The following is a 26135-nucleotide window of genomic DNA, read 5'->3' as shown; positions in this document are numbered from 1 at the left end:
GAATAAAATGTCATGTGTTTGCAGTTTACTCTTAATTGGTTCAGCAAAAATAAATACATATAGAAAGGACAAAATGTTGACAAATCTAAATAAAAGGTCCATGAGTGTTCTCACAGTATTGGAACTGCTCTATGGGTTTGAAAATTCTCGGGATGAAAGTGGAAAGAATAGAATTGTTTATTAAAGTAGCCAGACTCAAGCAGTGGAAACAGAAGTTCTTGTTAAAGAATAACAGTGGGGGAAGTTTCTCAAGAAAATAGTTGGAAGCAGGGATCACAGATGGACTTTCACCGGATTGCCATCTCCGACAGTTAGTACTGGCGGCCAGACGTGGAAGTGCGTGGGAGCGTGGCCGCATCTGTGACTTACTAGCAGTGTTTGCCCAGGGCCTGGGACACGGGAGTGGTGGGGCATGTCCCAAATGTGCTTTGATATTTACAGCGTTACAGTCTAATTATTCTTCCCTCTTTTCAGTCACTGCCTGCTCTGACCGGCCCTTTATTCTGAAGCCTACATTTCCTTTGGCGTGTGTAGCCCTCCTGAAGCTGGGCCAGAGCTCCTCAGATCTTTAAAAGTCAAGTGTCTGAGGCAGCTTTAGGTCAGGGTCTTTGAGCCCCATCAGGCTTTAGGGGTGGAGTATGGGGAGAAGGCCCTTTCTCCTAGGAGGGGACTCCTATATAACTTTCGCCAGATTCTGTAAAAGATTTAAGACCTAAAACTCCAGTCCTTTGCAAGTTGGTGGCGGGCTTTGGTTCTGCCGTCCTCCTGCACGATCGGCAGGGTCGGGCTCCCCTGCCAGGCTCTTCTCTGTGCTGGTGTAATGACGCCACCGCGAGCGGCTTCTCTCCCTAGTCCAAAAGGTTCCCCTTTGCTCCTGAGGGCGTGTGGATTTTTGCATCAAGAGCAGGTAATTTTCTACTCTCTTGAAGAGGTGAAAGGAGCCTGATCATAGTATGTGCTCAATAAATATTGTTGAATGGATGGTTGAAATAATTACACACTTCTTTTCCCAAACAGCTTTCCCGTTGAAATTAGTTGGTGTTCTTATTTAGTGTTCTTTGAATAGAATTACGTGGATTGGTTTCCTTGGCTACCTGTTCAGCTTTCCCTACTCCTTTTCCAGCTTGAGTCTTCAAGAGGGAGCCTCAACTGATTTCTAAAACCGTTTGTACCTGGTGTGATTATAAAGCAATGAGACTGATTGTCATATGTCGTTTGTGGGATCCGTCTCAGTTACTTTATAGCCATACCTGGTATCTTATACCACAGATCATGGCCCGTTGAACAACATTTTAAGAGATTTCTAAAGGGAAATTTAAAGTGGTTTAGCATTATTTTGTGATTGTCTCTAATTTACTGATCACAACTCTTATTTCAGAAAGGTAATTAGATATTAATTAGATGTTTATTGCTTGCTTTAATTTTATAGTTTTTTGTAGATTTTTAATCAGTATTCTGGTAAACTGCTGTTCTAATAAAGTGGCTGTAACAATTTTGAGTAAGGTAGTAAAAAGGTATATGTTCCATTGGGTTACGTTTTCCATAAAACTCCTTTTACTGTTGTATTTCTCTTCTTTTTTTTGAGGGTCTTGCTCTGTCACCCAGGCTGGTGTGCAGTGGCGTGATCTCAGCTCACTGCAGCCTCAACTTCCTGGACTCCAGTGATCCTCCCACCTCAGCCTTCTGAGTATCTGGGACCACAGACATGTGCCACCATGCCTGGCTAGTGTTCCTGTTTTTGTGAGAGACAGGGTTTCACCATGTTGCCCAGGCTGGTCTTGGACTCCTGAGCTCAAGCAATCCACCTGCCCTGGCTTCCCAAAGTGCTGGGATTATAGGCATGAGCCACCACGCCCAGCCCTGTTGAATTTCTTTTCAGTTGCGTGTAGTCTTCTGTGACTGCATGTAACACAAAGATGGTTCTTTTAGCTAAATATGGTAAATGAAACATGTAAAACCAAATATTTCAATGTGTTATTCATTGAAGAAGGATTGAAAAGGACAAGTTTTGGGGACTTCTGCTTGATTGTTTTGTTGGTTTACATTGATATGTACAAACCTTATTCAAATTCAAATAAGTGGTTATAATTTTCTCTTTCCCAAAATAAAATATTTATTTCCCTTCTAATGACCCCTAGTCTCTCTCAGGGGCTCTCTGGAGAAGGCAAATGTAGAAGCTACATGTTGCCACCGGCAGCTTCAGCTTATGAAAGGACAATCGCTGATAGATTGATAGAAGTTTCTCTGTTCCCTTAAAAGACAGTGGGAAGTTATTTCCTTTGTGGAGGAGGAAAGGGATAGCAGTTTCCTGCTGTCCATAGGAAGAGGTATTCAATTCCTTCAATGTTGCTACTTCTGGAAATTATGTAGGGGAAAGGTCTAGGTAACTATAAGGCAACTTAAGACTGTCCTCGTAATTAACTTGCATAGCCTGTGCTTGTGGGCAGACCTCTGGACAACTGTTAGAGGCTGGAGGTATTTAGATGCCAAACTAGTCCAGAATGTTGGAGCCTGGACCTGTCTCTGGAACGTTTGATTTCCAGAAGAGTTCTGGGGTAAACTAGCAAGGAGCCTCAACTCCACTCAAGTCTGGACATAAGACCCAAGTTAGTTTCAGATGTCACTAATAAAAGGTGGCACCATTTGGCACTTTGTAGCTCTGTTACCAGCTGTGTGTCCCCTGTCTCAGTGAGATTAGAAAGCTTGGTATCCTGTACTTGTTTTTGTTCCTGGCACTAGTTCTACAGACAGTGGGTGCTCCATGAATGTTTCTAGATTAGTGCAAGAAGTACCAATTTATGCTATAAAAACAGCACTTTACTCCATTTCTTAAGGAATTAAGACTTTCTGAAGATCATTTTAAAATAGAAAAGGTTTTACAGTGTAAATCTACCATGATGTTGATACACTTCTCTTGCTGTATAATGTTATGTTGCTGTCTGTTGTCACATTTGGCTGGCTTAATAATCTTTTTTTAAAAATGTAGTTGTCAGACAAGTTAATATGGTTCTTAACACTGCAGTCGTTCTATGCCTTATGTCTGTTTAAGTCTTAAGTACCACACAACAAAGTACATGTTCCTACTTGGTGCCAGCATACCCAGCTGCATCTACATTTCAGTTGAGAAGTGGAGTTTGCATACCCTTTCCATTACCAAACATTACAGTAGTTACCTAAGTAGCGTGTTGATACATTTGATGTTTCCATAAGTTTTAAATGTCACTTGAGTTATATATTTATTTTATATTGCAGGCACTGGAGATATTATTGCTGTCATGATAACAGAATTGAGGGGTAAGGATATTTTGAGTTATCTGGAGAAAAACATCTCTGTACAAATGACAATAGCTGTTGGAACTCGAATGCCACCGAAGAACTTCAGCCGTGGCTCTCTAGTCTTCGTGTCAATATCCTTTATTGTTTTGATGATTATTTCTTCAGCATGGCTCATATTCTACTTCATTCAGAAGATCAGGTACACAAATGCACGCGACAGGAACCAGGTGAGCTCAGTACTCAACAGTGATTGGTTCGTAACAGCCAGAGTTCACAGTCGTCTGTCGTGACCATGCATCTTACTAACATGTTTTTTCTTTTAAAAAGTGTTGTTACCCTCACTCAGTCATTTTGATATGTTGGAAACATCTACATGAGTATTTAAGGGATATTTAAAATAACCTAAAAGGTACTAAATTTATTGTGATCACCTAGAATATTCTAGTCAGGTAGATAGCTTGATATCATAGTATTATCTAGATAATTCTGTTAATTTGGAGAAATATCACAAAGTTGCATTTTTAAACTAGTAACTTTGGATGTTTCTGCAAATGGGAACTGGGAGGGGGGTTAGGGAGACTTCACTCTTCCCCTTCCTATGTGAAATTCTTTCCCATGTGAATTTTGAATTGGGAAAGTATTATCTATTCAGAAAATGAAATCAATGAAAAACCTCTGTCATCTAAGCTCAGACATGGGGTAAGGGTGAGTGGGGGAAGACCAGTAGAAGACGTCTGTCTACGTAGTCATCCTGGGAGTTCCACTGACAGCACATCTATCTGGGTTGAGTGAATAAACCTAGGAAAAGCAGTGTGCTTCCCCAGTGTGAGGGCCTGGAGATGGTGGCCCTCAGTTGGTGACTGCGTTTGATTGATGCGCTGTGGACAGAATACACACCCTAGGGGCCAGGTTCGAGGTGTTAGGTCCCTCTCCTAGACTTTTCGTGTAGAAAACTAAGAAGTGACTTGCTTGGAGAGTGATTTGAAGCCAGTTTTTGTATAACGCTGTCTTCTCCTAACATGGTACATTCAAATTCCTGTGGGGCTGGGCGCACTGGGATTTTTATCCTTCCTCTTTCTAGCGGAAGAAGCGCAGACTTTGGCATGGAACAGGTCTCAGCTCACATCCCCCCGGCACCACCAGTTCACCATGACCCCTCTCCCTGTTGGACAGTTTCTTGAGCATCTCAGCTTCTTTCTCATCTGAAAGTAGATGTAAAATACCCAAACACTGACTGCAGTTTATTGAAGCTTTCTGTGCCAGGCTCTCCCTGTGCACTTTTAATTTTTTTTATTTTGATAATTTTTATATTTGTAATTTTAGACTTAACAAAAAATTTGTAAGATAAGTGGCAAGTATTCCCTTCACTCAGATGCTACAGCTGTTAATGTTTTACTGTATTTCCTTTTCTATGTAACTATACTTTTTTAATTTAAAAAACTTTTCTTTTTAAAGAGACAGGGTCTTGCCCTGTCTCCCAGGCTGGAGTATGGTGGCAGTCATGGCTCACTGCAGCCTCCAACTCCTGGGCTGAAGCTATCCTCTGGCCTCAACCTTCTGAGTAGCTAGGACTGAAGGTATGCACCACCATGCCTGGCTAATTTTTTAATTTTTTTGCACAGGCCAGGTCTTGCAGTGTTGGCCAGGCTGGTCTCAAACTCTTGGGCTCAAAGGATCCGCCCACCTTGGCCTCCCAAAGTGTCAGGATTATGGATGTGAACACCACCCTCAGCCTTTTTATATATACCTTAACAAAACTATTTGAGAGTAAGTTTGAGATATGATGCCCTGTTACCCTTAAATACTTTGTTATATATTTTATAAAAACAAGAACATTCTCTTACGTAACCATAGTGTGGTTATCAAAATCAGTAAATTAACATTGATATAATACATTATCTGATTGATAGACCTTTTTTGGGTTTTGTAAAACTGGCTCAATAATGACCTTTATAGCAGAGAAAATCCTGGATTGATTGGAGCTCATTGGATTTTGCATTCAGTTGTCTCTTCTTACTTGGTTTTATGACATGGACGTTTCTGAAAAGTACAGATCAATTATTTTGTATTCGAGTTTATCCGACGTGTTGTGTTCCTTCGTGATTAGTTTCAGGTTATATGCGTTTTGGGAAAATGTAGATTTGCTCGCATTTGTAAGAGATAATACAAATACAAAGATGTCTCTTATCCCCTTCACTCATTTCTCCTTGTGGTAACAACATGTTGTATAACTGTGGTCAGTATCATAACCTGGAAATTGGCATGGATGCAATCCACTGATCTTCCTAAATACACTGAAATCTCCCCACCTCTCCCGTTTAATGTGTACTTAGTTGTGTATGTGTGTGTCTGTCTTTAGTCTGTGTAGTTTTATCGCATGTGTAGATTCACATGACCAACAATACGGTCAGGATACAGACCGGTTCCATCACAAGGATCCCTTGTGCTACTCTTCTATAACCACAGCCACCTCCCTCCCTCCCCCTTCCCTAATCTACCAGGAATCTGTTTCTCATCTCTATAGTTTTGTCATTTCAAGAATGTTAAATAGGTGGAATCATGGGCCAGGCACGGTGGCTCACACCTGTAATCCCGGCACTTTGGGAAGCCAAGGCAGGTGGATCACTTGAGGTCAGGAGTTCAAGACCAGCCTGGCCAACATGGCAAACCCCATCTCCACTAAAAATACAAAAACGTAGCTGGGCAAGGTGCCATGCGCCTGTAGTCCCATCCATTCAGGAGGCTGAAGCATGAGAATTGCTTGAACTTGGGAGGCAGAGACTGCAGTGAGCCATGATCGTGCCACTGCGCTCCAGCCTGGGTGACAGAGTGAGACTCTGTTTCAAAAAAATAAAGAAAAAAATGTTATATAGGTGGAATCATATAGTATGTAACCTCTAGAGTTTGGAATTCTTCACTTCTTCACTCAGCATAATTACCTTGAGATACTTTTTTTTTTTTTTTTTTTTTTTGAGATGTAGTCTCACTCTGTCGCCGAGGCTGGAGTGCAGCGGCCGGATCTCAGCTCACTGCAAGCTCCGCCTCCCAGGTTCACGCCATTCTCCTGCCTCAGCCTCCTGAGTAGCTGGGACTACAGGCACCTGCCACCATGCCTGGCTAATTTTTTGTATTTTTAGTAGAGATGGGGTTTCACCATGTTAGCCAGGATGGTCTCGATCTCCTGACCTTGTGATCCGCCCACCTCAGCCTCCCAAAGTGCTGGGATTACAGGCGTGAGCCACTGCGCCCGGCCAAGATACTTTCAAGTTGTTATGTGTATCAGTCATTTATTCCTTTTTATGGCCGAACAGTATCCCATGGTTTGGATGTACCACCGTTTGTTTAATTGCTCACTCATTGAAGGATATCTGGGATGTTTTCAGATTTTGGCTATTACAAATAAAGCAGCTGTGAACAATCACATACAGGTTTTGGTGTAAACATGAGTTTTCGTTTCCCTGGGATAAATGTGTAATTTCTGAGTACAGTGTAAATTCCAAGAGTGAAGTTTTTGGGCTACTATGATAAGTGCATATTTAGTTCTGTAGGAAACTGTTAGACTCATTTTGCAAAGTGGCCGTACCATTTTGCATTCCCACTAGAAATGTATGACTGATCCAGTTCCTCCACACTCTCAACAGCACTTGGTGTTTTCATCTCTTGTGATTGTTGAGTTGTGTAGTAACATCTCTTGTGGTTTTAGTTTGCATTTCTCTAATTAGACATTTTTTATGTGCTTGTTTGCCATCCGTATATCCTCTTCAGTGAAATATCCATTCATGTCTTTTGCCCATTTTCTACCTAGATTGTTTTTCACTGTTGAATTTTGAGAGCTTTTTATGTATTCCAGATACAAGTCCTTCGTCAAATATGTGGCTTGCAGAGATTATCTCCCAGTCTGTATTTTGTTTTGTTCAACCTCTTAACAAGGTCTTTGAAAAGGAAAAATTTCTAATTTTTATGAAGTTTATTAATTTTTTCTTTTATGAATTGTGCTTTTGGTGTCAAGTCTAAAAATTCTTTACTTATCCCTAGATATCCCAAAGATTTTCTACTATTTTTCCTGGAAGTTTTATATTATGTTTTACATTTAAGTCTGTGATTAGTTTATTTGAAGCCTTTCCTGTTTTCTAATGTAAGGATTAAGTGCTATAAATTTCTCTCTCAGCACTTCTTTAAGGCTATGCCTCACATATTTTGATATGCTGTATTTTCATTTTCATTCAGTCCTATGTATTTTTTTCTTTTGAGACTTCTTCTTTTACCCATACATTATTGAGAGTATGTTATTGAATTTCCAGTAGTTTAGATATTTTACTTTTTTTTTTTTCCTTTTGAGAGAGGGTCTTACTCTGTCACCCAGGCTGGAGTGCAGTGATACGATCTCAGCTCACTGCAACCTCCACCTCCCGGGTTCAAGTGATTCTCTTACCTCTGCCTCCCGAGTAGCTGGGATTACAGGCGCATGCCACCGTGTCCGGCTAACTTGTATTTTTTGGTAGAGATGAGGTTTCACTGTGTTGCCCAGGCTGGTCTTGAACTCCTGACCTCAAGCGATCTGTGCACCTCAGCCTCCCAAAGCGCTGGGATTACAGACATGAGCCACTGTGTCCTGGCAAGATTTCACTATTATCTTAGTGTTACTGATTTCTAGTTTGATTCCATTATGCTCAGAGAAATACTCTATGATTTCAGTTCTCTTCTGTTTCTTGAGGTTTGTTTTATGATGTAGGATGTGGTTTGTCTTAGTCAGTGTTTCATTGGTGCTTAGAAAAAATATTCTGCTGTTGGGTGGCATGTTCTCTGGGTGTTAATTAGACCAGTGTGCACAGCTTTTCTTCCTGAGGAGCCGGGCTGGGAGAGCCTGTTCCCACTGGGCTCTGTGAGACCAGGGTGGGAGGAGGATTGTGATTTTGCCCTTGGTGCCTGGCTGGAGTAGAATGAATATTACTGCAAGTGTTTTCTGATGTTAGGCCATCCTTCTCTTGGTACTTTGGCTAGCGGAGTTGGGCTTTTCTCGGCTTTTTCTGGGGTCGGGTGGTGGGGGTGCTCTGGTCCTGTTGGCTGTTCCAGGTTGGAGGCTTCCGCAGCACATTGTCAGGGATCTATGGGGGAAGTAAGGAAGCTTGGAAGCCACCACCCGTTTCTCAAGTCTTGAGGGCCCCAGACAGCCCACCTCCTTTTCCCTCCTATAACATGTAATATACCTGTTTAAAAAAAAAAAAAAACTAAAAGATTTGTTTTTAAAATATGTTGACATACGAAACACTGAAAGTAGAATGATAAGGAGCTGCTCTGGAGTGGTGTTCTTGACAGGCAAGCCTGTGTTAGTGGACTGCGTGCAGCACACCCTGAGGACGTTGGAACAAAGGCTCACAGTTGTCCCAGGAGCCTGCTATTGGAAGATAGTGCTTTAATTAGCACCCAGTGTGGGGCCGGGGCTGATGAAGGAGTAAACGTAATCACCATCTGGTGCAGGCCACAAACTGCGAGCTTGTTTCCTAGCATTTATTTTGCGGCTGACTGCATACAGGATCCTTCCAAAGCGTCTCTCCAGATGCTACTGTGGTGGAAAGTGATGTTCTGACCTTTTTTCCTCCTTCCGTTTTCCCTAAGGTTGACAAATGCTTGATGAAATTTTTATGTGGCTTAAAAAGCTTAGCTTATTAAAGTTTAATAAGAAGGTGGCAGCAGCTAGACTGGTTGAAACCTTTGGCTATTTTAAAAGAGAAGCCATAATATTAGCAAAGGAAAACCAGTGAGTTTAAGGACAGACTCTGATTTTCTCCCACAAACTGTTTTTGTTTTTGTTTTTTGAGACTGGGTCTCACTCTGTCACCCAGGCTGGAGTGCAGTGGCGCGATCTTGGCTCACTGCAACCTCTGCCTCCTCGGCTTAAGCAATTCTCCTGCCTCAGCCTCATGCGTAGCTGGGACTAAAGATGTGTGTCACCATGCCTGGCTAATTTTTGTATTTTTAGTAGAGATGGGATTTCACCATGTTGGCCAGGCTGGTCTCAAACTCCTTACCTCATGGGATCCTCCTGCTTCAGCCTCCCAAAGTGCTGGAATGACAGGCATGAACCTCCACACCCGGCCCCCACAAACTGTTATCATGAAGCAGTTCTTCCTGTAGAACATGCTACCAAAGAGATCCACATATTGTAAATAACTTTCTAAGCATAGTAAAATGCTCACAATTGAGAACATTTTGCATGTGATGTAAGAATCTAATGCTTTAGCTTTTCAGTTCATGACTAAGTGTGGTTTGCTCTTCCTGGAAAACTGTCAGAATGTATCTAATTACTATCTATAGGTGTAGATAGTTCAAACTACCACTGATGGTAAACTTAAATGTCGCTGTCGAATTAAGTCAGTGATAGTTATTTTACACAAAACGGTAGATGTTTGTTACCTTTATTTTGAATAAATGCTTAAGGATTTTCTGAAAAATGTAAAATGTTTAACAGTTACATGGTTAATATTGCACCTTTAATTTCAAAGTGGTCAAATTCGATTTCTAAAGCAGAACAATGAAATTTTCATTTTACTGTTTAGGAATGGGGCAGATGTAAAATATTCTGCCACTTAATGGACTCCTGAATATTTAGAATGTATTCTTAAAACTTCCCAGTGAAAATGCATGTGCTTTTTAAGGTATTTAAAATTTGTAAAAGCTTCTTGCCATAACATGTGTATATAATATTCTTTGACTTTATAAGTATCTCAGGGTTGCTGAAATGAAATACACTCTTATTGCCCATTTTCATCATGAAAGGTCAGTAGCTAATTGGAGAATGCATTTGCCTGTCAGAGTGTGGAAATATATGGAACATTCCTGTGTCAGAGAAAGGTTAAAACTTTGCATGAGTACAGTTAATCTTTGAAAACTGGTGGGTTCAAAAGGTTTTTTTTTTCTTCCACATTGGGAGAGAGGAAGTATTGTATATACTGCCAAGATTTGTCCTACAGAAAAGGATTCTATGGCCGCAAAACAGACTTCTTTTGTCATTTTGGATGGCAGAGTGAATTTTGTTCATTATGTTTCTTAAGGATTAACAATTCCAGAAGAACTGGAAAGGGGAAATAGATGTTTGAGCTGAGAAGTTATTATCTTACCAGTTTTAAAAAAATACTGCAAATACTCTGATACCTTCTTTTTCATGTCCTGCCATTTTGTAAATAAATAACACTTTTCATATACAGAGACTGTATTATATACCTTCTAAATATTACATGTCAGGGGCTTAAGATCTGATTTTTTTTAAAGCACAAAATATGCTCTTAAGATCATAGTGTTTGCAAGATAATTCATTTCTATATCCTTGGGGTTTAGCATGGGGCCTGGCACATCACACTGCCTCAGTAAATATTTCAATAAATTCAGGAATGAGCTTACCTTCTGTTGCAATGACAGATGCAGTCAAAATACTGTGTGGTATGGGAGTTATTCTTTGGGGGCAGAGTGATATTACTCTCAGTGAGTCAAGGACACTTCACAGAGAAGGTAGGTTGTGACCTTGGAGCTGAATTTTAAAGGATGAATTAAGACTTCATCAGATGGAGATGAAGGAGAGTCAGGCAAATGGATCATTTTCCACAGAGAGATGAAAGAGTTGAATGACTGGAACATCAGGAATAGTGGGCAGGAGACTTGTGACTGTTGAACTGATATTAGATGAATAAATTGTCACTAGACTATGAAGGGCATGAATCACATCAGAAAGTTAGGCTTTATTCTATAATCAATATGGTTTTGTTGTTGTTGTTGTTGTTGTTGTTGTTGTTGTTTTTCTGAGACAGAGTCTTGTTCTGTCGCCCAGGCTGGAGTACAATGGCTCGATTAACAGCTCACTGCAACCTCCGCCTCCCAGGTTCAGACCATTCTCCTGCCTCAGCCTCCTGAGTAGCTGGAATTACAGGTGCCCACCACCATGCCCGACTAATTTTTGTATTTTTGGTAGAGACGGGGTTTCGTCATGTTGGCCAGGCTGGTTTCAAACTCCTGACCATAGGTGATCCACCCACCTCGGCCTCCCAAAGTGCTGGGATTACAGGCACGAGCCACAACGCTCGGCCATCAGTATGGTTTTTTAGCAGTGGAGTGATATACAATTCTTTTCTGGTGCGAGAGACTTAGGGAGAAGGAGCTATGAAAGGAGGAAATAATGAAGAGCAAAGGAAGATGATACTAATAAAATAAGGTTATGTAGAGAGGAGAGGAGTGATCTGGGCACAGGCAGATGGTGTCTTGGAAAAGAGTTAATAGAGGCTTCTTTTGAGGAAAAAAAATGGAAAAAAATGGTGGTGAATGAATGAAGGAGGGTGCAGACTACAAGGCACTTTGCATTGGGGAAAGATTCTATACCTAGATTTCACCAGTGTTTACAAAAAGAAAACCCTACTCTGTGCAGATACAGACTTACTCTAATTCTGTGAGAGAGTTCTGATTGCCGAATGGCAAAACCTGAGATGAATTTCATCAAAGTGACCTATCCTCAATATACTCTGAACCATCTGGCTTTGAACCAACTATTCCTATTAGATTAAGCCGTAAGAATTGTTTTAACTTGTTTTCTGCCAATTCAAACATTTTGTCACTTTGCTTTCAAATATAGAATGGTGTTTATTGTTGCAGCTTTGACCAGATGAGATAAGATAATCTGGCCCCTAACAAACCCCTTAAGCTGTATGCTATAGAAAGTCTTTTCAGCATTTTATAGTGGAGGAAGAACTGAAGTGGAAAGGAGATCTATGGTCCTAGTCCGAATACTTTTAGTGACTTCAGACAGATCTCCTCACCTCTTTCTGGGGCTTGGTTTTTCTCCTTTGTAAAATGATGCCTTTCTGTGGTTTTGTCATTTCTAACATTCTGTGTGTGATGAGGTGTACATTTGAGGAGTTTTATTATTAAAGGAATAGGGCACAGTGTGAAGTACGGAGAATATCAGTGAGTGGGTAGCGTATTACGGGAAAATGCTTTGAAACCAGGGTTTGTACTTCATTTAGCGAGTCCCAAACTTTAGTATACAAAAGAATCGTGTGAGAGCTCCTTTTAGGGGCTGGAGCACTTTTTAAAATTGCAAATTTCCAAGATCGTTCCTCCCCTTAATTCAGCAAGTCTGGATAGGGCCTACTTACTAGCCTTTGATGTGGGCAAATTATTTAATCTCTGCCTCAATCTCCTCTTCTGTAAAATGGGATATTATCGTTCTTTTCTCATAAAATGATTGTGACGATAACACGAGTCAGCACTTGCGAAGGGCTTAGACCAGTACCTAGCACATGGTATGTACCGAATAAACCTCAGTTAGTACAGATTTTATTATTATATATTACTAAGCATTCGAGGTAGATTTAATGCATCTGCCCCATGGACCACACCTTGAAAAACAGTGACTTAATGGCATGGTGTTTAGGTGAAGGTAAGAGACTTTAATAAAGAGTGATCTTCATGGAAGAATTTTGTGCCTCATCTTAGGTACTTGAGAGTTAGCAGGATGCAAATAGACTTAGAATGAAAATTTTTAAAAAACAGTGGCTTTTAGACAGATTCCAGTAAGAGATCAGATTGTACACACACACATAGACACTTACACCTGTCACAGGTTTACCTGTCACAAAGTGATGGGAAATGTTAAAGGACTGATGAAAAACTCAAAGGATAATTCAGAAGAAGGTAGTAATACTGAAGCCAAGTCCAAAGAAAAATTACAGTGAAGGTATTGACATTAATACCTAACACAGAGAAGAGATATTTCGTCCTTTTGCTGTAAGAGGTGTTCAAAGTTCAGAGGTGGAAAATATGATCTATCTAAATATTTGTAGGTCTCTGATTAGATAACCTACATGCATTCACGTCAGCTTGCTGAAGACTGGACTGCTGCCACCAGCACCTGCTCTCTGCTTTTGGCTGTTCCATAATGCAGTGTGACGGCAGGCGCTCTCACACGGCTCGTCACCGAGCCAGAAGTCTGGGGCACCTCTCCTCAAACCCACCTCTTCGTGCCTCCATGTCAGTCATGAGGTTCTGTCGGTTTTACCTGCTAAATCTTTCTTGACTTTGTGCTCTTCTTTCTTTACCTACTGCTGCTTGCCTAATTCAGGCCCTTCTTGTCTCTGAAATATTAGAGAACCTACCTGGACATCCTGTGGAGGCAAGATTTTAATTCTCCAAGCCTCAAATAGCATCAGGAACTTTTCTGTTCAGAACTCTTTGGTAGAATTCTGATCTGAACAGAATGGAAGCAGTGAGATTCTTGTAAAATCTCCTCAAATTCCTTAATAATAATAATAATAATAACCCAGATCTGAGTTACCTTAGGAAAATGACCCGTTAGAAATCCTTAGAACTTGTCCTCCTTGCAAAAAAAGCCTGAACAATAAATAAACAACTTAATGAAAATAACAGAGGAAGAGTACAGGGGTGCATCCGAGGAATGACAGAAGCTCTGGAGAGCACAGACGTTTGAGATAGCCACATAGAGATGGGAAGGAAACACTGGGCCTCCACTGTCCCATCCTCTAACCAGGATCAACTGGGAACCAGGAAGAGCTCACTGTGGTGAGGAGGTAAGTGAGAGGATCCCAGCAGCCCCTTCAACACTGTGGATACCTACAGACCTCACCACCAGGGTTCCCACCAGTCCTCACAGGCACTAAGCCCAGCTGAGTCCACCCGGCTATGCACCCCACAGAGAAGGAGCTGACACTGTGCCTCAACCCCTGTGGCCCACACAGCTGCTGTGCTATACCATCTTGGAATTGGAGGTGTGACTGAAGTGTGTCTTGCTCCAGGGGTGAGTAGTCATGGCTCCCCTTTGTCCCTAAGGCTAAGCTGCCACCAAACCACCCCAGCACAGTGGCCCCACATCTCCAAGCTGAGCTGGGAGCAACTGTTGGCTCTGTTTCTCGGGGGCCAGCAGAGATGGAGCTGCTCCACCTGTTCTTCCCCCCGCTGCTTTGGACTGGAGCTGAAGCAGTATCCTGCCTTTTGGGAAAACAGTACCTTGAACACTCAAAGCAATCATGCCTCCCCAGTGTCTCAGTTGAAGCAGCGCCACGCCTCCCAGGAAGTGGTGCATTGGCCATCCAGAGTGATCACACATCCCAGTACCTAAGCTGAAGCAGCTCTCAGCATCACAGGGAAATGGTGCCTGGCCCACCCAAAAGAGTATGCTCAGCCTGAGCTGAAGCAGCACATTATCCTTTGGGGAGTTGGTGCCTTGGCCAGACTGAGCAGTTGCGCATGCCAGGGATGAGCTGATATAGTACACCATGTCCCAGAGAAATAGAGCAGTGACTGAGCTGAGACACCTTGCCCTTACAGGCCGTAGAACTCTAGTATCCTGCTTGCTTGAACCTGTACTAGTCTTTAAGAAGCTCAGCTGCTTAGATAACCTTCCTCTTGGAGAGTGGAATTATCACTGTGCTATCCTCCCCTCCCATGCTGGGTCCACACAACAGCTCTGCTCCCCTAAGCTGGGATACTTGCTGTCATTGCACCGGACTTCGCAGATCTAAGATACTGCTGAGCCCTGCCATCCCAGGGTCTATAGTCAATACTGTATGGTGCTTCATTCCATGGGACCTAAGTTGCCACTGAGCCCTGCTGACTCATGTTCCTGAATTGCAGCCAGACCCTTGACCCAAACTTCCAGAATGCCCCTTCTACCTAGTCAGGCCAGTGTTATGCCCTAATTCCCAGGGATAGAATCACAGCTACAAAGTAGACTCTTAGGTCCAAGCTACTAGTGGGTACCTGACAGTCACAGATCCTGACCATGTGGGTAACATATCCCACTTTGCCACAGGTGCCACAAATACATTTGTGAGACTCTGAGCCTAGGACATGGTCCCATTGTCATTCTGAGCACCTGCTCCTGGAATCCAGTGCTGCTGCAGCTGCTTGTGGGTAACATCAGACCTCACACCAAGAGGGATCACTTTGGCTAAGTCTCCTCATTGTGGGGAAAGCAAGAATAGTAGGTCCCCAAAGGCCTTTGAAAGGATAACAGCCTACACCACTGCAGCAAACACCCACAGCTTATACCACTGAGGCACCCATGGTTATTGCTGATGTTGAATTCAGCTGAAACTGCACAGAGACTGTACCACTGCACCTATCCAGAAATAGTCACCACACCCTTCCCAACTGGCACGCTAAGATTAAACTGTAGGCGAAAATCTTTCTCCAGGAGAGCCACTCTAGAAAATTTGAAAGAAGTGATTGTTCCACCAGATGCACAGACATCAACACAGGGACACGAGAAACATGAAATAAGGAAGTAGGACGCCATCAAAGGAATGTAATTCCCTAGTAACACACTCCAATGGGAAAAAACTCAATGAATTGCCAGAAAAGGAATTCAAAATTATGATCGTATGGAAACTCAGAGAGATACAAGAAAACATGTGTAGACAATCAACAGAGTTGGGGAAACAGTTCACAATATGAACAGGAAATTGAATAAAAGAGAAGTAAGAATCAAATCCTGCAGCTGAAGAATTCAATGAATGAAAAAACATACAGTGGAGAATTTCAACAGCAAACTTGATCATATGTAAGAAAGAATCTCTCAACTTGAAGATAGGTTATTTGAAATTAACAAGTCAGAGACAAAAAAAAGAAATAAGAATGAAAAATAATGAAGAACGCCTACAAAACTTATGGAACATTAGGCAAACAGATATTTGTATTATGGGTGTTCCAGAAGGAGAGAAGGGGAAAGGCATTAAAAAATCTGTGTGATAAAATCTGAAAACTTCCCAAGTCTACGAAGATATATGGACACCAGATCCAGGTAACCCAGTGGTTCCCAAATAAGAGTAAATCTGAAAACATCCTCCCCGTGTCACATTACAGTCAAATTGTCGAGAGTGAAAGAGTTCACAAAACAGCAAGAGAACAGCATCAAGTTACATAAGAGAATCCCTATTAGACTAAAAACAGATTTTTCCAGAGAAATCTTACAGCCTAGGAGAGAATGGAATGATAGAATTAAAGTGCTTAAAGCAGAAAATTGCCAGCCAAGAAAGAATACTGTGTCCATCAAAGCCATCCTTCAGAAATGGGGGTGAAATAGTCTTTCCTAGACAAAAATTGAGAAAGTTATACATCTTGAGAGAGTTTTACATTTTGAAAAGACAGTATTCACTACCAGGAAAACATGCAGGAGTATGAAAGTCACTGGTAGAGAGCAGATACACAAAGGAGAAAGAGAAGGGAATCAAATCTTAGCACTACAGTAAACCGCCAAACCTTAAGGATAAACAATAGGAGAGAACAAAAATAACAAAGGATATATAAAACAACCAGAGGCAATTAAAAATTGATAGGAATAAGTCCTCACGTACCAGTAATAACCTTGAATGTGAGCAGATTAAATTTCACCACTTAAAAGACATAAACTGGTGAAATGAAATTTTTAAAAACCATGACACAATTATATGCTACCTACAAGAAACTCACTTCACTTCTTTTTTTTCTTTTTTCCTTTTTTTGAGACGGAGTCTCGCTTTGTCGCCTAGGCTGGAGTGCAGTGGTGCAATCTCGGCTCACTGCAACCTTCGCCTACCGGGTTCAAACAACTCTCCTGCCTCAGCCTCCTGAATAGATTACAGGTGCCCACCACCAAGCCCGGCTAATTTTTGTAGTTTTAGTAGAGATGGGGTTTCACCGTGTTGGCCAGGCTGGTTTCGAAATCCTGACCTCAGGTGATCCGCCCGTCTTGGTTTCCCAAAGTGCTGGGATTACAGGCGTAAGCCACCATGGCCGGCCAACTCACTTCACTTCTAAAGGCACATATAGGCTAAAAATGAAGGGATGCAAAAAAGATATTCCATGCAAAGGGAAATAAAAACTAAGCAGGAGTGGCTGTACTTGTATCAGATAAAACAGGCCAGGCGTGGTGGCTCATGCTTGTAATCCCAGCACTTCGGGAGGCCGAGGCAGGCAATCACTTCAGGCCAGGAGTTTGAGACCAGCCTGGCCAACATGGTGAAACCCTGTCTCTACTAAAAATACAAAAATCAGCCCGGCATGGTGATACACACTTGTAATCCCAGCTACTCGGGAGTCTGAGGCAGAGAATTGCTTGAACCTGGGAGGCAGAGGCTGCAGTGAGTTGAGATCACACCACTGCACTCCAGCCTGGGTGACAAAGCGATATTCCATCTCAAAAAAAGAAAAAATAATAATAAAATAAAATATTGAAAAATAAAAAGACAAGATCATAATGTAATGATAAAGAGATCAGTTCAGCAAGAGGATATAATCATTGTAAATATATATACACCCAACACTGGAGCACTCAGATATATAAAACATATGTGTATATATATATAAAATACTAGATCTAAAGAGAGAGATAAACTCTAATACAGTAATAGTTGGGGAATTCAACACCCCACTCTTAGCATTAGACAGATCATCTAGACAGAAAATAAAGAAACACTGGGTTTAAACTGCACTTTAGACCAAATGGAAGTAATGCATTTACAATATATTTCATCCAACAGCTGCAAAACACACATTGTTTTCATCACCAGTAGAATATTCTTCAAGATTGGCCACATGTTAAGCCACAAAACAAGATTTGATATCAGCTAGGCACAGTTTTGCTTGCATGTAGCCCCAGCTACTTGGGAAGGTGAGGCAGAAAGGATCTCATGAGTCCAAGAGTTCAAGACCAGCCTGGGCAATATAGTGAGATGGCGTTTCTTAGTTTTAAGAACTTTTTAAAAATTAAAATCATACAAAGGATCTTTTCTGACCACAAATGAAATAAAGATAGAAATCAGTAACAATAGAAACTTTTGGAATTGTACAAATACATGGAAATTTACAAACGTGCTCCTAAACAACCAGTGGGTCAATGAGTAAATTAGGAAGGAGACTTTAAAATTTCTTCAATAAAATGAAAATACCAAAACCTATGGGATACAGCAAAAGCAGTTTGAAGAAGGAAGTTCATAGCAATTAACACCTACATCGAAACAATAGAGATTTGCAATAAACAATCTAATGAAGCATCTCAAGGAACTATAAAAGCAAAAACAGGCCAAGCACAGTGGCTCACGCCTGTAATCCCAGCACTTTGGGAGGCCAAGGTGGCGGATCACGAGGTCAAGAGATCAACACCATCCTGGCCAACACGGTGAAACCCCGTCTCTACTAAAAATACAAAAATTAGCTGGGCGTGGTGGCGCGCGCCTGTAGTCTCAGCTACTCGGGAGGCTGAGGCAGGAGAATTGCTTGAACCCAGGAGGCAAAGGTTGCAGTGAGCCGAGATCACACCACTGTACTCCAGTCTGGTGAGAGAGCGAGACTCTGTCTCAAAAAACAAGTGAAAACAAAGCAAACCCAAAGTCAGAAGAAGCAAAAAAAAAATAATGAAGTTCAAATCAGGAATAAGCGAAATCAAGACTAAAGGGCAGGCATGGTGGCTCATGCCTGTAATCCCAGCACTTTGGGAGGCCAAGGCAGTCTGATTGCTTGAGTCCAGGAGTTCAAGACTAGCCTGGGTAACATGGCAAAACCCCATCTCTACAAATAAAAATACAAACATAAGGCCACTCGCGGTGGCTCACACCTGTAATCCCAGCACTTTGGGAGACCGAGGCAGGCAGATCACGAGGGCAGGAGATCAAGACCATCCTGCCTAACATGGTGAAACCCCGTCTCTACTAAAAATAATAAAAAATAAATAAATTAGCCGGGTGTGGTGGTGGGAGTCTGTAGTCCCAGCTACTCGGGAGGCTGAGGCATGAGAATGGCGTGAACCTGGGAGGCGGAGGTTGCAGTGAGCCGAGATCGCGCCACTGCACTCCAGCCTGGGTGACAGAGCGAGACTCCGTCTCAAAAAAATATAATATAAATAAATAAATAAAACAAGCCAGGCGTGTTGGTGTGCACCTGTAATCCCAGCTACTCAGGAGGCTGAGATGGAAGAATCACTTGAGCCCAGGAGGCAGAGGTTGCAGTGAGCCAAGATCACGCCACTGCACTCCAGCCTGGGCAACAGAGCAAGAACCCTGTCTCCAAAAGAAATAAAATTTTAAAAAAGACTAAAAAACAATACAAATGATCAGTGAAATAAAAAGATTTGAAAAAATAAAATTGACAACCACTAGTAAGTTTTCCCAGACACATATACCAACATAGATTCAAGAGGAAATAGAAAACCTGATCAAACAGACCAGTTATGAGTAATTAAAGTGAATCTGTAATTAAAAGTCTCCCATTAAAGAAAAGTCCAGCACTTGATTCCTTCACTGCAGAATTCTGCCAAACATTTAAAGAAGAGCTAATACTAATTCTTCTCATACTCCTCCAGAAAATTGAAGAGAAGGGAACTCTTCTGAACTCAATCCACAAGGCCAGCATTACCCTAAAAGCAATACCGTATGAGGATACAACAAAATAAAGAAAAATATAGACAAGTATCCTTGATGAACATAAATTTTTAAATCCCCAACGAAATACTAGCAAACTGAATCCAGCAACACATTGAAAAGAGCATTCATGATGACAAAGTGGGATTTATCCCAGGGATGCAAAAATGGTTCAACATATGCAAATCCATAAATGCGATGCATCACATCAACAGAATGAAGAACAAAAACCGTGTGGTAATGCCAATAGATGCAGAAAAAGCATTTGATAAGTGGCTTCATGATATAAACTCTTAACAAGTTAGGTATAGAAAGAACATACTTCAACACAATAAAGGCCATATATGACCTACCCACAACCAACATCATACTGAACGTGGAAAAGCTGAAAACGTTTCCTCTAAGATGTGGAAAAACACAGGATGCCCACTTCCACCACTTCTATTTAACATGTTACTACTGGAAGTCCTTTTAGGACTAATAAGTAAAGTTGCAGAATACAAAATTAACATACAGAAATTAGTTCTGTGTATATACACCAACAGTTAACTCACTGAAAAATAAATCAAGAAGTCCATCTTATTTACAATAGCCACCAAAAAAGAATAAATACATAGGAATAAATTTAGTCAAAGAGGTGAAACGTCTGCAAGGAAAACTAAAACACTGATGACAGAAATTGAAGAGGAAACAAAAACAGACATCCCATGTTCATGGATAGGAATAATTAATATTGTGAAAATGACAGTACTATCAGAAGTGACCTGCAGATTGAATGTAATCCCTATCAAAATGCCAGTGATATTATTCACAGAAATAGAAAGCACAGTCTTTGTATGGGTTTTTCCCCCAAAGACAGCAGATTAGAGGCTTTTCCAGCATGCCTAACCCACTTGGAAAAAGCAAAATAGTGTGCAGATAGTCACATCATTAACTTTTATCCAAGAAGGAATACAGGAATTGAACAGAACATTTCAGACACTGGGAAAGAGAAATTTGGGAGACAGCCCTCCTGGCAGAGTCTGGCTAAAAACAGAAAATCCCCAATACAGGAGATGGGGAGTCAGTGTTCCTCTGCAGTCCATCTTCCCACTGGGGAAGTGTGCAATCCAGGCCACAGGAGAGCACCTTGAGCTTCCCAAGCCCTGGATCTTACTTAGGGAGTAGCTGAGAGACATTGAGAAGGAACAACCTGGAATGCATTCCATGCATTTTCCCAGACCTGGTGGCTGATAAGAGGAGTCCATTCTCAATCCTAGCTCATAGCAAACTGTGTGGGAATCCTGTGGCCTAGCAGCAGCAGCAGAAGCAGCATCTGTTAGCATTATAAAGTCTCATGCCAGGATTGGAACACTGGGTCTTCGGTAGGAAAGGGGCCCACACAGCCAGAAATGATAAATGAGTACAGCTTGGGCCTCCAGCTTTGGGCACTAGAATTGGACCCCTGCACCCCCATCATGGGACTGGAGCAGGAGATTTGCCTGAGAGGTGTGGTTTTGGACCCAATAGCAAGTTTTACTGCGTAAGGCAGCTTTGCAGGCTGAAGGCAGATATATGGTCTGTCTGATTCCTGTGGTTGGGATGAGGAAATGAGTCCTGATGGTTCTGGAGAGAGAGAGAGAGGCAGGTCCCATACTGTTTGCCTGGTTTTAACAACGGGTTTGCCCTTGCCTTCCAGTGCTGGGACATTGATGCAATGTCAGTTGCTCTCATCTTTGCCTAGGCATTTCTACAGGGTTTGGCAACTGTCCCTAGATCCCTGTCAGAGCCAGTGCTTGTGCCTGCTACTGGGGGACCAAATGGCTGTCTTGCCCAGTCCAGCTCTACCCAGCTTCACCTCTCCCCACCAGTCCCCTCCTCTCCCGCAAGGCTGAGTGTAAGACCCAAACCACTGAGCTTTCCCTGGCCCAACCCATTGCGTGGGACACTTAAGTACTTCTCCTGGTTAACAAACATAAGTCGTATACCCTACTGTTAGAACCGCAGCCAGCTCTGACCTGCAACTACCACCTGCTGGCCTGGAGGTTGACCCACACAGCCCATTACAACATCTGCTTACATAAGTGCACAGCACTTGGGAATAAGAAAAGCTTCTCATGACTTCTTTTACCACCATTGCTCGTGCCACCCCAGCTTCTCAGGAGGTTATGAGCCAGCTCAACCACCCAATACACCACTACTATAACCAGCATTTGAGAAAGCCACCACACTAAGGCTGTTTGTATCCAAGGAAATCCTAGAATATTTGCTACTGAACACACCCAGAAGCAAAGTCAAACAGTCCTACTCAAATTACATCATAGTAACATCCTCAGGATTAAAAAAAGTCCACTCCAGAACTCCCATTCACAATTGCTTCAAAGAGAATAAAATACATAGAAATCCAACTAACAAGGGATGAAGGACCTCTTCAAGGAGAACTACAAACCACTGCTCAACGAAATAAAAGAGGACACAAACAAATGGAAGAACATTCCATGCTCATGGATAGGAAGAATCAATATCGTGAAAATGGCCATACTGCCCAAGGTAATTTATAGATTCAATGCCATCCCCATCAAGCTACCAATGACTTTCTCATAGAATTGGGAAAAAACTACTTTAAAGTTTATATGGAACCAAAAAAGAGCCCGCATAAGCCAAAAGAACAAAACTGGAGGCATCATGCTACCTGACTTCAAACTATACTACAAGGCTACAGTAACCAGAACAGCATGGTACTGGTACCAAAACAGAGATGTAGACCAATGGAACAGAACAGAGCCCTCAGAAATAATACCACACATCTACAACTATCTGATCTTTGACAAAGCTGACAAAAACAAGAAATGGGGAAAGGATTCTCTATTTAAGAAATGATGCTGGGAAAACTGGCTAGCCATATGTAGAAAGCTGAAACTGGATCCCTTCCTTACACCTTATACAAAAATTAATTCAAGATGGATTAAAGACTTAAATGTTAGACTTAAAACCATAAAAACCCTAAAAGAAAACCTAGGCAATACGATTCAGGACATAGGCATAGGCAAGGACTTCATGTCTAAAACACCAAAAGCAATGGCCACAAAAGCCAAAATTGACAAATGGGATCTAATTAAACTAAAGAGCTTCTGCACAGCTAAAGAAACTACCAATAGAGTGAACAGGCAACCTACAGAATGGGAAAAAATTTTTCCAATCTACCCATCTGACAAAGGGCTAATATCCAGAATCTACAAAGAACTTAAACAAATTTGCAAGAAAAAAATCAAACAACCCCATCAAAAAGTGGGCAAAGGATACGAACAGACACTTCTCAAAAGAAGACATTTATGCAGCCAACAGACACATGAAAAAATGCTCATCATCACTGGCCATCAGAGAAATGCAAATCAAAACCACAATGAGATACCATCTCACACCAGTTAGAATGGTGATCGTTAAAAAGTTAGGAAACAACAGGTGCTGGAGAGGATGTGGAGAAATAGGAACACTTCTACACTGTTGGTGGGACTGTAAACTAGTTCAACCATTGTGGAAGACAGTGTGGCGATTCCTCAAGGATCTAGAACTAGAAATACCATTTGACCCAGCCATCCCATTACTGGGTATGTACCCAAAGAATTATAAATCATGCTGCTATAAAGACACATGCACACGTATGTTTATTGTGGCACTATTCACAGTAGCAAAGGCTTGGAACCAACCCAAATGTCCATCAATGATAGACTGGATTAAGAAAATGTGGCACATATACACCATGAAATACTATGCAGCCATAAAAAGGATGATTTCACGTCCTTTGTAGGGACATGGATGAAGCTGGAAACCATCATTCTGAGCAGCCTATCGCAAGGACAGAAAACCAAACACCACATGTTCTCACTCATAGGTGGGAATTGAACAATGAGAACACATGGACGCAGGATGGGGAACATCACACACTGGGGCCTGTCATGGGGTGGGGGGAAGGGGGAGGGATAGCATTAGGAGATATACCTAATGTAAATGATGAGTTAATGGGTGCAGCACACCAACATGGCACATGTATACATATGTAACAAACCTGCACGTTGTGCACATGTACCCTAGAACTTAAAGTATAATAATAATAAATAAATAAACCATAAAAAATTAAAAATAAAAAGTAAGCCCACTCCAACTAAAATTTAAAAATAAGGACAAGCAACTATTTGTGCAGATGTGAAGAAGTCAATGTAATACTATAGGAAGTATGAAAAAGATAATATGACACCCCCCCAAAAAAAAACACAGTAATTCTCCAACAATGGATCCTTAAATCCTCAAAATGTCAAGTAAGATAAGTTTTTTATTTTAAAAACAGACAACTCCTGGAAATGAAATACTCATTGAAGGAATTGCAAGATACATTTGAAAGCTTTAACAATGATTTAGGGCCGGGCGTGGTGGCTCACCCCTGTAATCCCAGCACTTTGGGAGGATGAGGTGGGTGGATCACGAGGTCAGGAGATCGAGACTGATCCTGGCTAACATGGTGAAACCCCATCTCTACTAAAAATACAAAAAATTAGCCGGCCATGGTGGCGGGTGCCTGTAGTCCCAGCTACTCGGGAGGCTGAGGCAGGAGAATGGCGTGAACTCAGGAGGCAGAGCTTGCAGTGAGCCGAGATCGCACCACTGCACTCCAGCCTGGGCAAAAGAGCAAGACTCCATCTCAAAACAAAAGGCAAAAAACAATGATTTACATCAGGAGTTCCCAACAATGATCTAGACCATGGGTACAGGACACACAGCAGGAGCTGAGCATCAGGTGAGTGACTGAAGCTTCATTTGTATTTACAGTTGCTCCCCATTGCTAGCATTACTTCCTGAGCTGCTGCTCCTCTCAGATCAGGGGTGGCATTAGGTTCTCATAGGAGTGTGAAGCCTATTGTGAACTGTACATGCAAAGCATCTAGGTTGAGTGCTCCTCATGAGAATCTAATGCCTAATCTCTCACTGTCTCCCATCTCTCCCAGATGGGACCATCTGCTTGCAGGAGAACAAGCTCAGGGCTCCTACTGCTTCTACATTATGGTGAGTTGTATAATTATTTCATTATATATTACAATTTAATAATAATAGAAATAAAGTGCACAATAAATGTAATGCGCTTGAATCATCCTGAAACCATCCCCTACCTGCCAGTCTGTGGAAAAATTGCCTTCCACAAAACCAGTCACTGGTGCCAAAAAGGTTGGGGGCCACTGATCTAGATCAAGTGGAAGAAAAACATCTCACAACTTGACGACAAGTGTTTTGGAGGAATCTGGTCGCACAGAAATACAGAAAAGAAAAACTTCAAAAGAACAAAGCCTCCAAGAAGCATGGACTATATAAAGCAACTAAACTTTGAATCATTGGTGTTTCAGAGGAAGAAGAAAACAGCAAGGAGTTTAGAAAACTTATTTAAGGAAATAATTGATGAAAACAACTCGTTTAGCAAGACATCTAGTCATTGAGATACAAGAGGCAGAAAGATTAACAGGCAAATACATTGCAAAAGGACCTCACCATGACATATAGTCATCAGATTGCTTAAAGTCAATGTGAAGGAAAAAATTCTAAAGTCAACAAGAGAAAAGCACCTAGTCATCTATAAAGGAAGCTCCATCAGACAAACAACAGACTTTCTCAGCAGTTAGGGAAAGATACACTACACAAGCCAGAAGAGAATGGGATGCTATTTTCAAAGTGCTAAAAGGAGAACAATTTTCATCCAGCTAGAATAAACTTCGTAAGTGAAGGAGAAAACGGGTCTTTCTCAGACAAGCAAATGTGGGCAGCAAGCCACCCAGGTGCCGAGGCAAGAGACCGAGGGCACGAGGTATTCCAGTATAATAAAATATATAAAATAACAAGAATTATACTAGATGTAAATCATAGATATGATTATATATGAATATCATTAATCATTAGTTTGTAGCAATTACTCTTTATTCCAATATTATAGTAATCCTTACTCTACAATTATAACCTAGGAAAAACCAGGCCATACAGAGATAGGAGCTGAAGGGGCATGGTGAGAAGTGACCAGAAGACAAGAGTGTGAGCCCTCTGTCACGCCCAGACAGGGCCACCAGAGGGCTCCTTGGTCTAGCGGTAACGCCAGTGTCTGGGAAGACGCCCGTTACCAAGCAGACCATGGTCTAGCGGTAGCCGTCAGTGCCAAGGAAATGTACCCGCTACTTAGCAGACCAGGAAAGGGAGTCTCCGTTTCCCTGGGGGAGTTTAGAGAAGACTCTGCTCCACCACCTCTTGTGGAAGGCCCGACTGATGTCAGGCCCACCCGCAGTTATCTGGAGGCCTAACCGTCTCCCTGTGATGCTGTGCTTCAGCGGTCACGCCCCTGGTCCGCTCTCATGTTCCATCCTGTACACCTGGCTCCGCCCTCTAGATAGCAATAGCAAAATTAGTGAAAGTATTAAAGTCTTTGATCTTTCTGAAAAGAGCATAGAAGAAATG

General features: G+C 41.8%; 1 protein-coding gene and 1 non-coding gene across 4 annotated transcripts in view; both read left to right on the top strand.

Annotated features, from left to right (window-relative positions):
* The window catches only part of RNF130 (ring finger protein 130), a 159261-nt gene that overhangs the window by 52924 nt on the left and 80202 nt on the right, over positions 1 to 26135 (top strand). For all 3 annotated transcript variants that reach the window (XM_031010870.3, XM_031010871.3, XM_031010869.3), the window contains exon 3: positions 3253 to 3503. In XM_031010870.3, the coding sequence (XP_030866730.1) occupies positions 3253 to 3503 (251 nt within the window). The remainder of the gene's footprint in view (positions 1 to 3252; positions 3504 to 26135) is intronic.
* On the top strand, positions 1162 to 1272 carry MIR340 (microRNA mir-340). Its single transcript, NR_106300.1, has one exon. It is a non-coding gene; the product is annotated as a microRNA mir-340 (primary transcript).

This window comes from Gorilla gorilla, chromosome 4 (genome assembly GCF_029281585.2).
Source record: "Gorilla gorilla gorilla isolate KB3781 chromosome 4, NHGRI_mGorGor1-v2.1_pri, whole genome shotgun sequence".
Taxonomy (NCBI): Eukaryota; Metazoa; Chordata; class Mammalia; order Primates; family Hominidae; genus Gorilla; species Gorilla gorilla.
The sequence above is the reverse complement of the archived record's forward strand: the minus strand, read 5'-3'. Positions and strand labels throughout refer to the sequence as shown.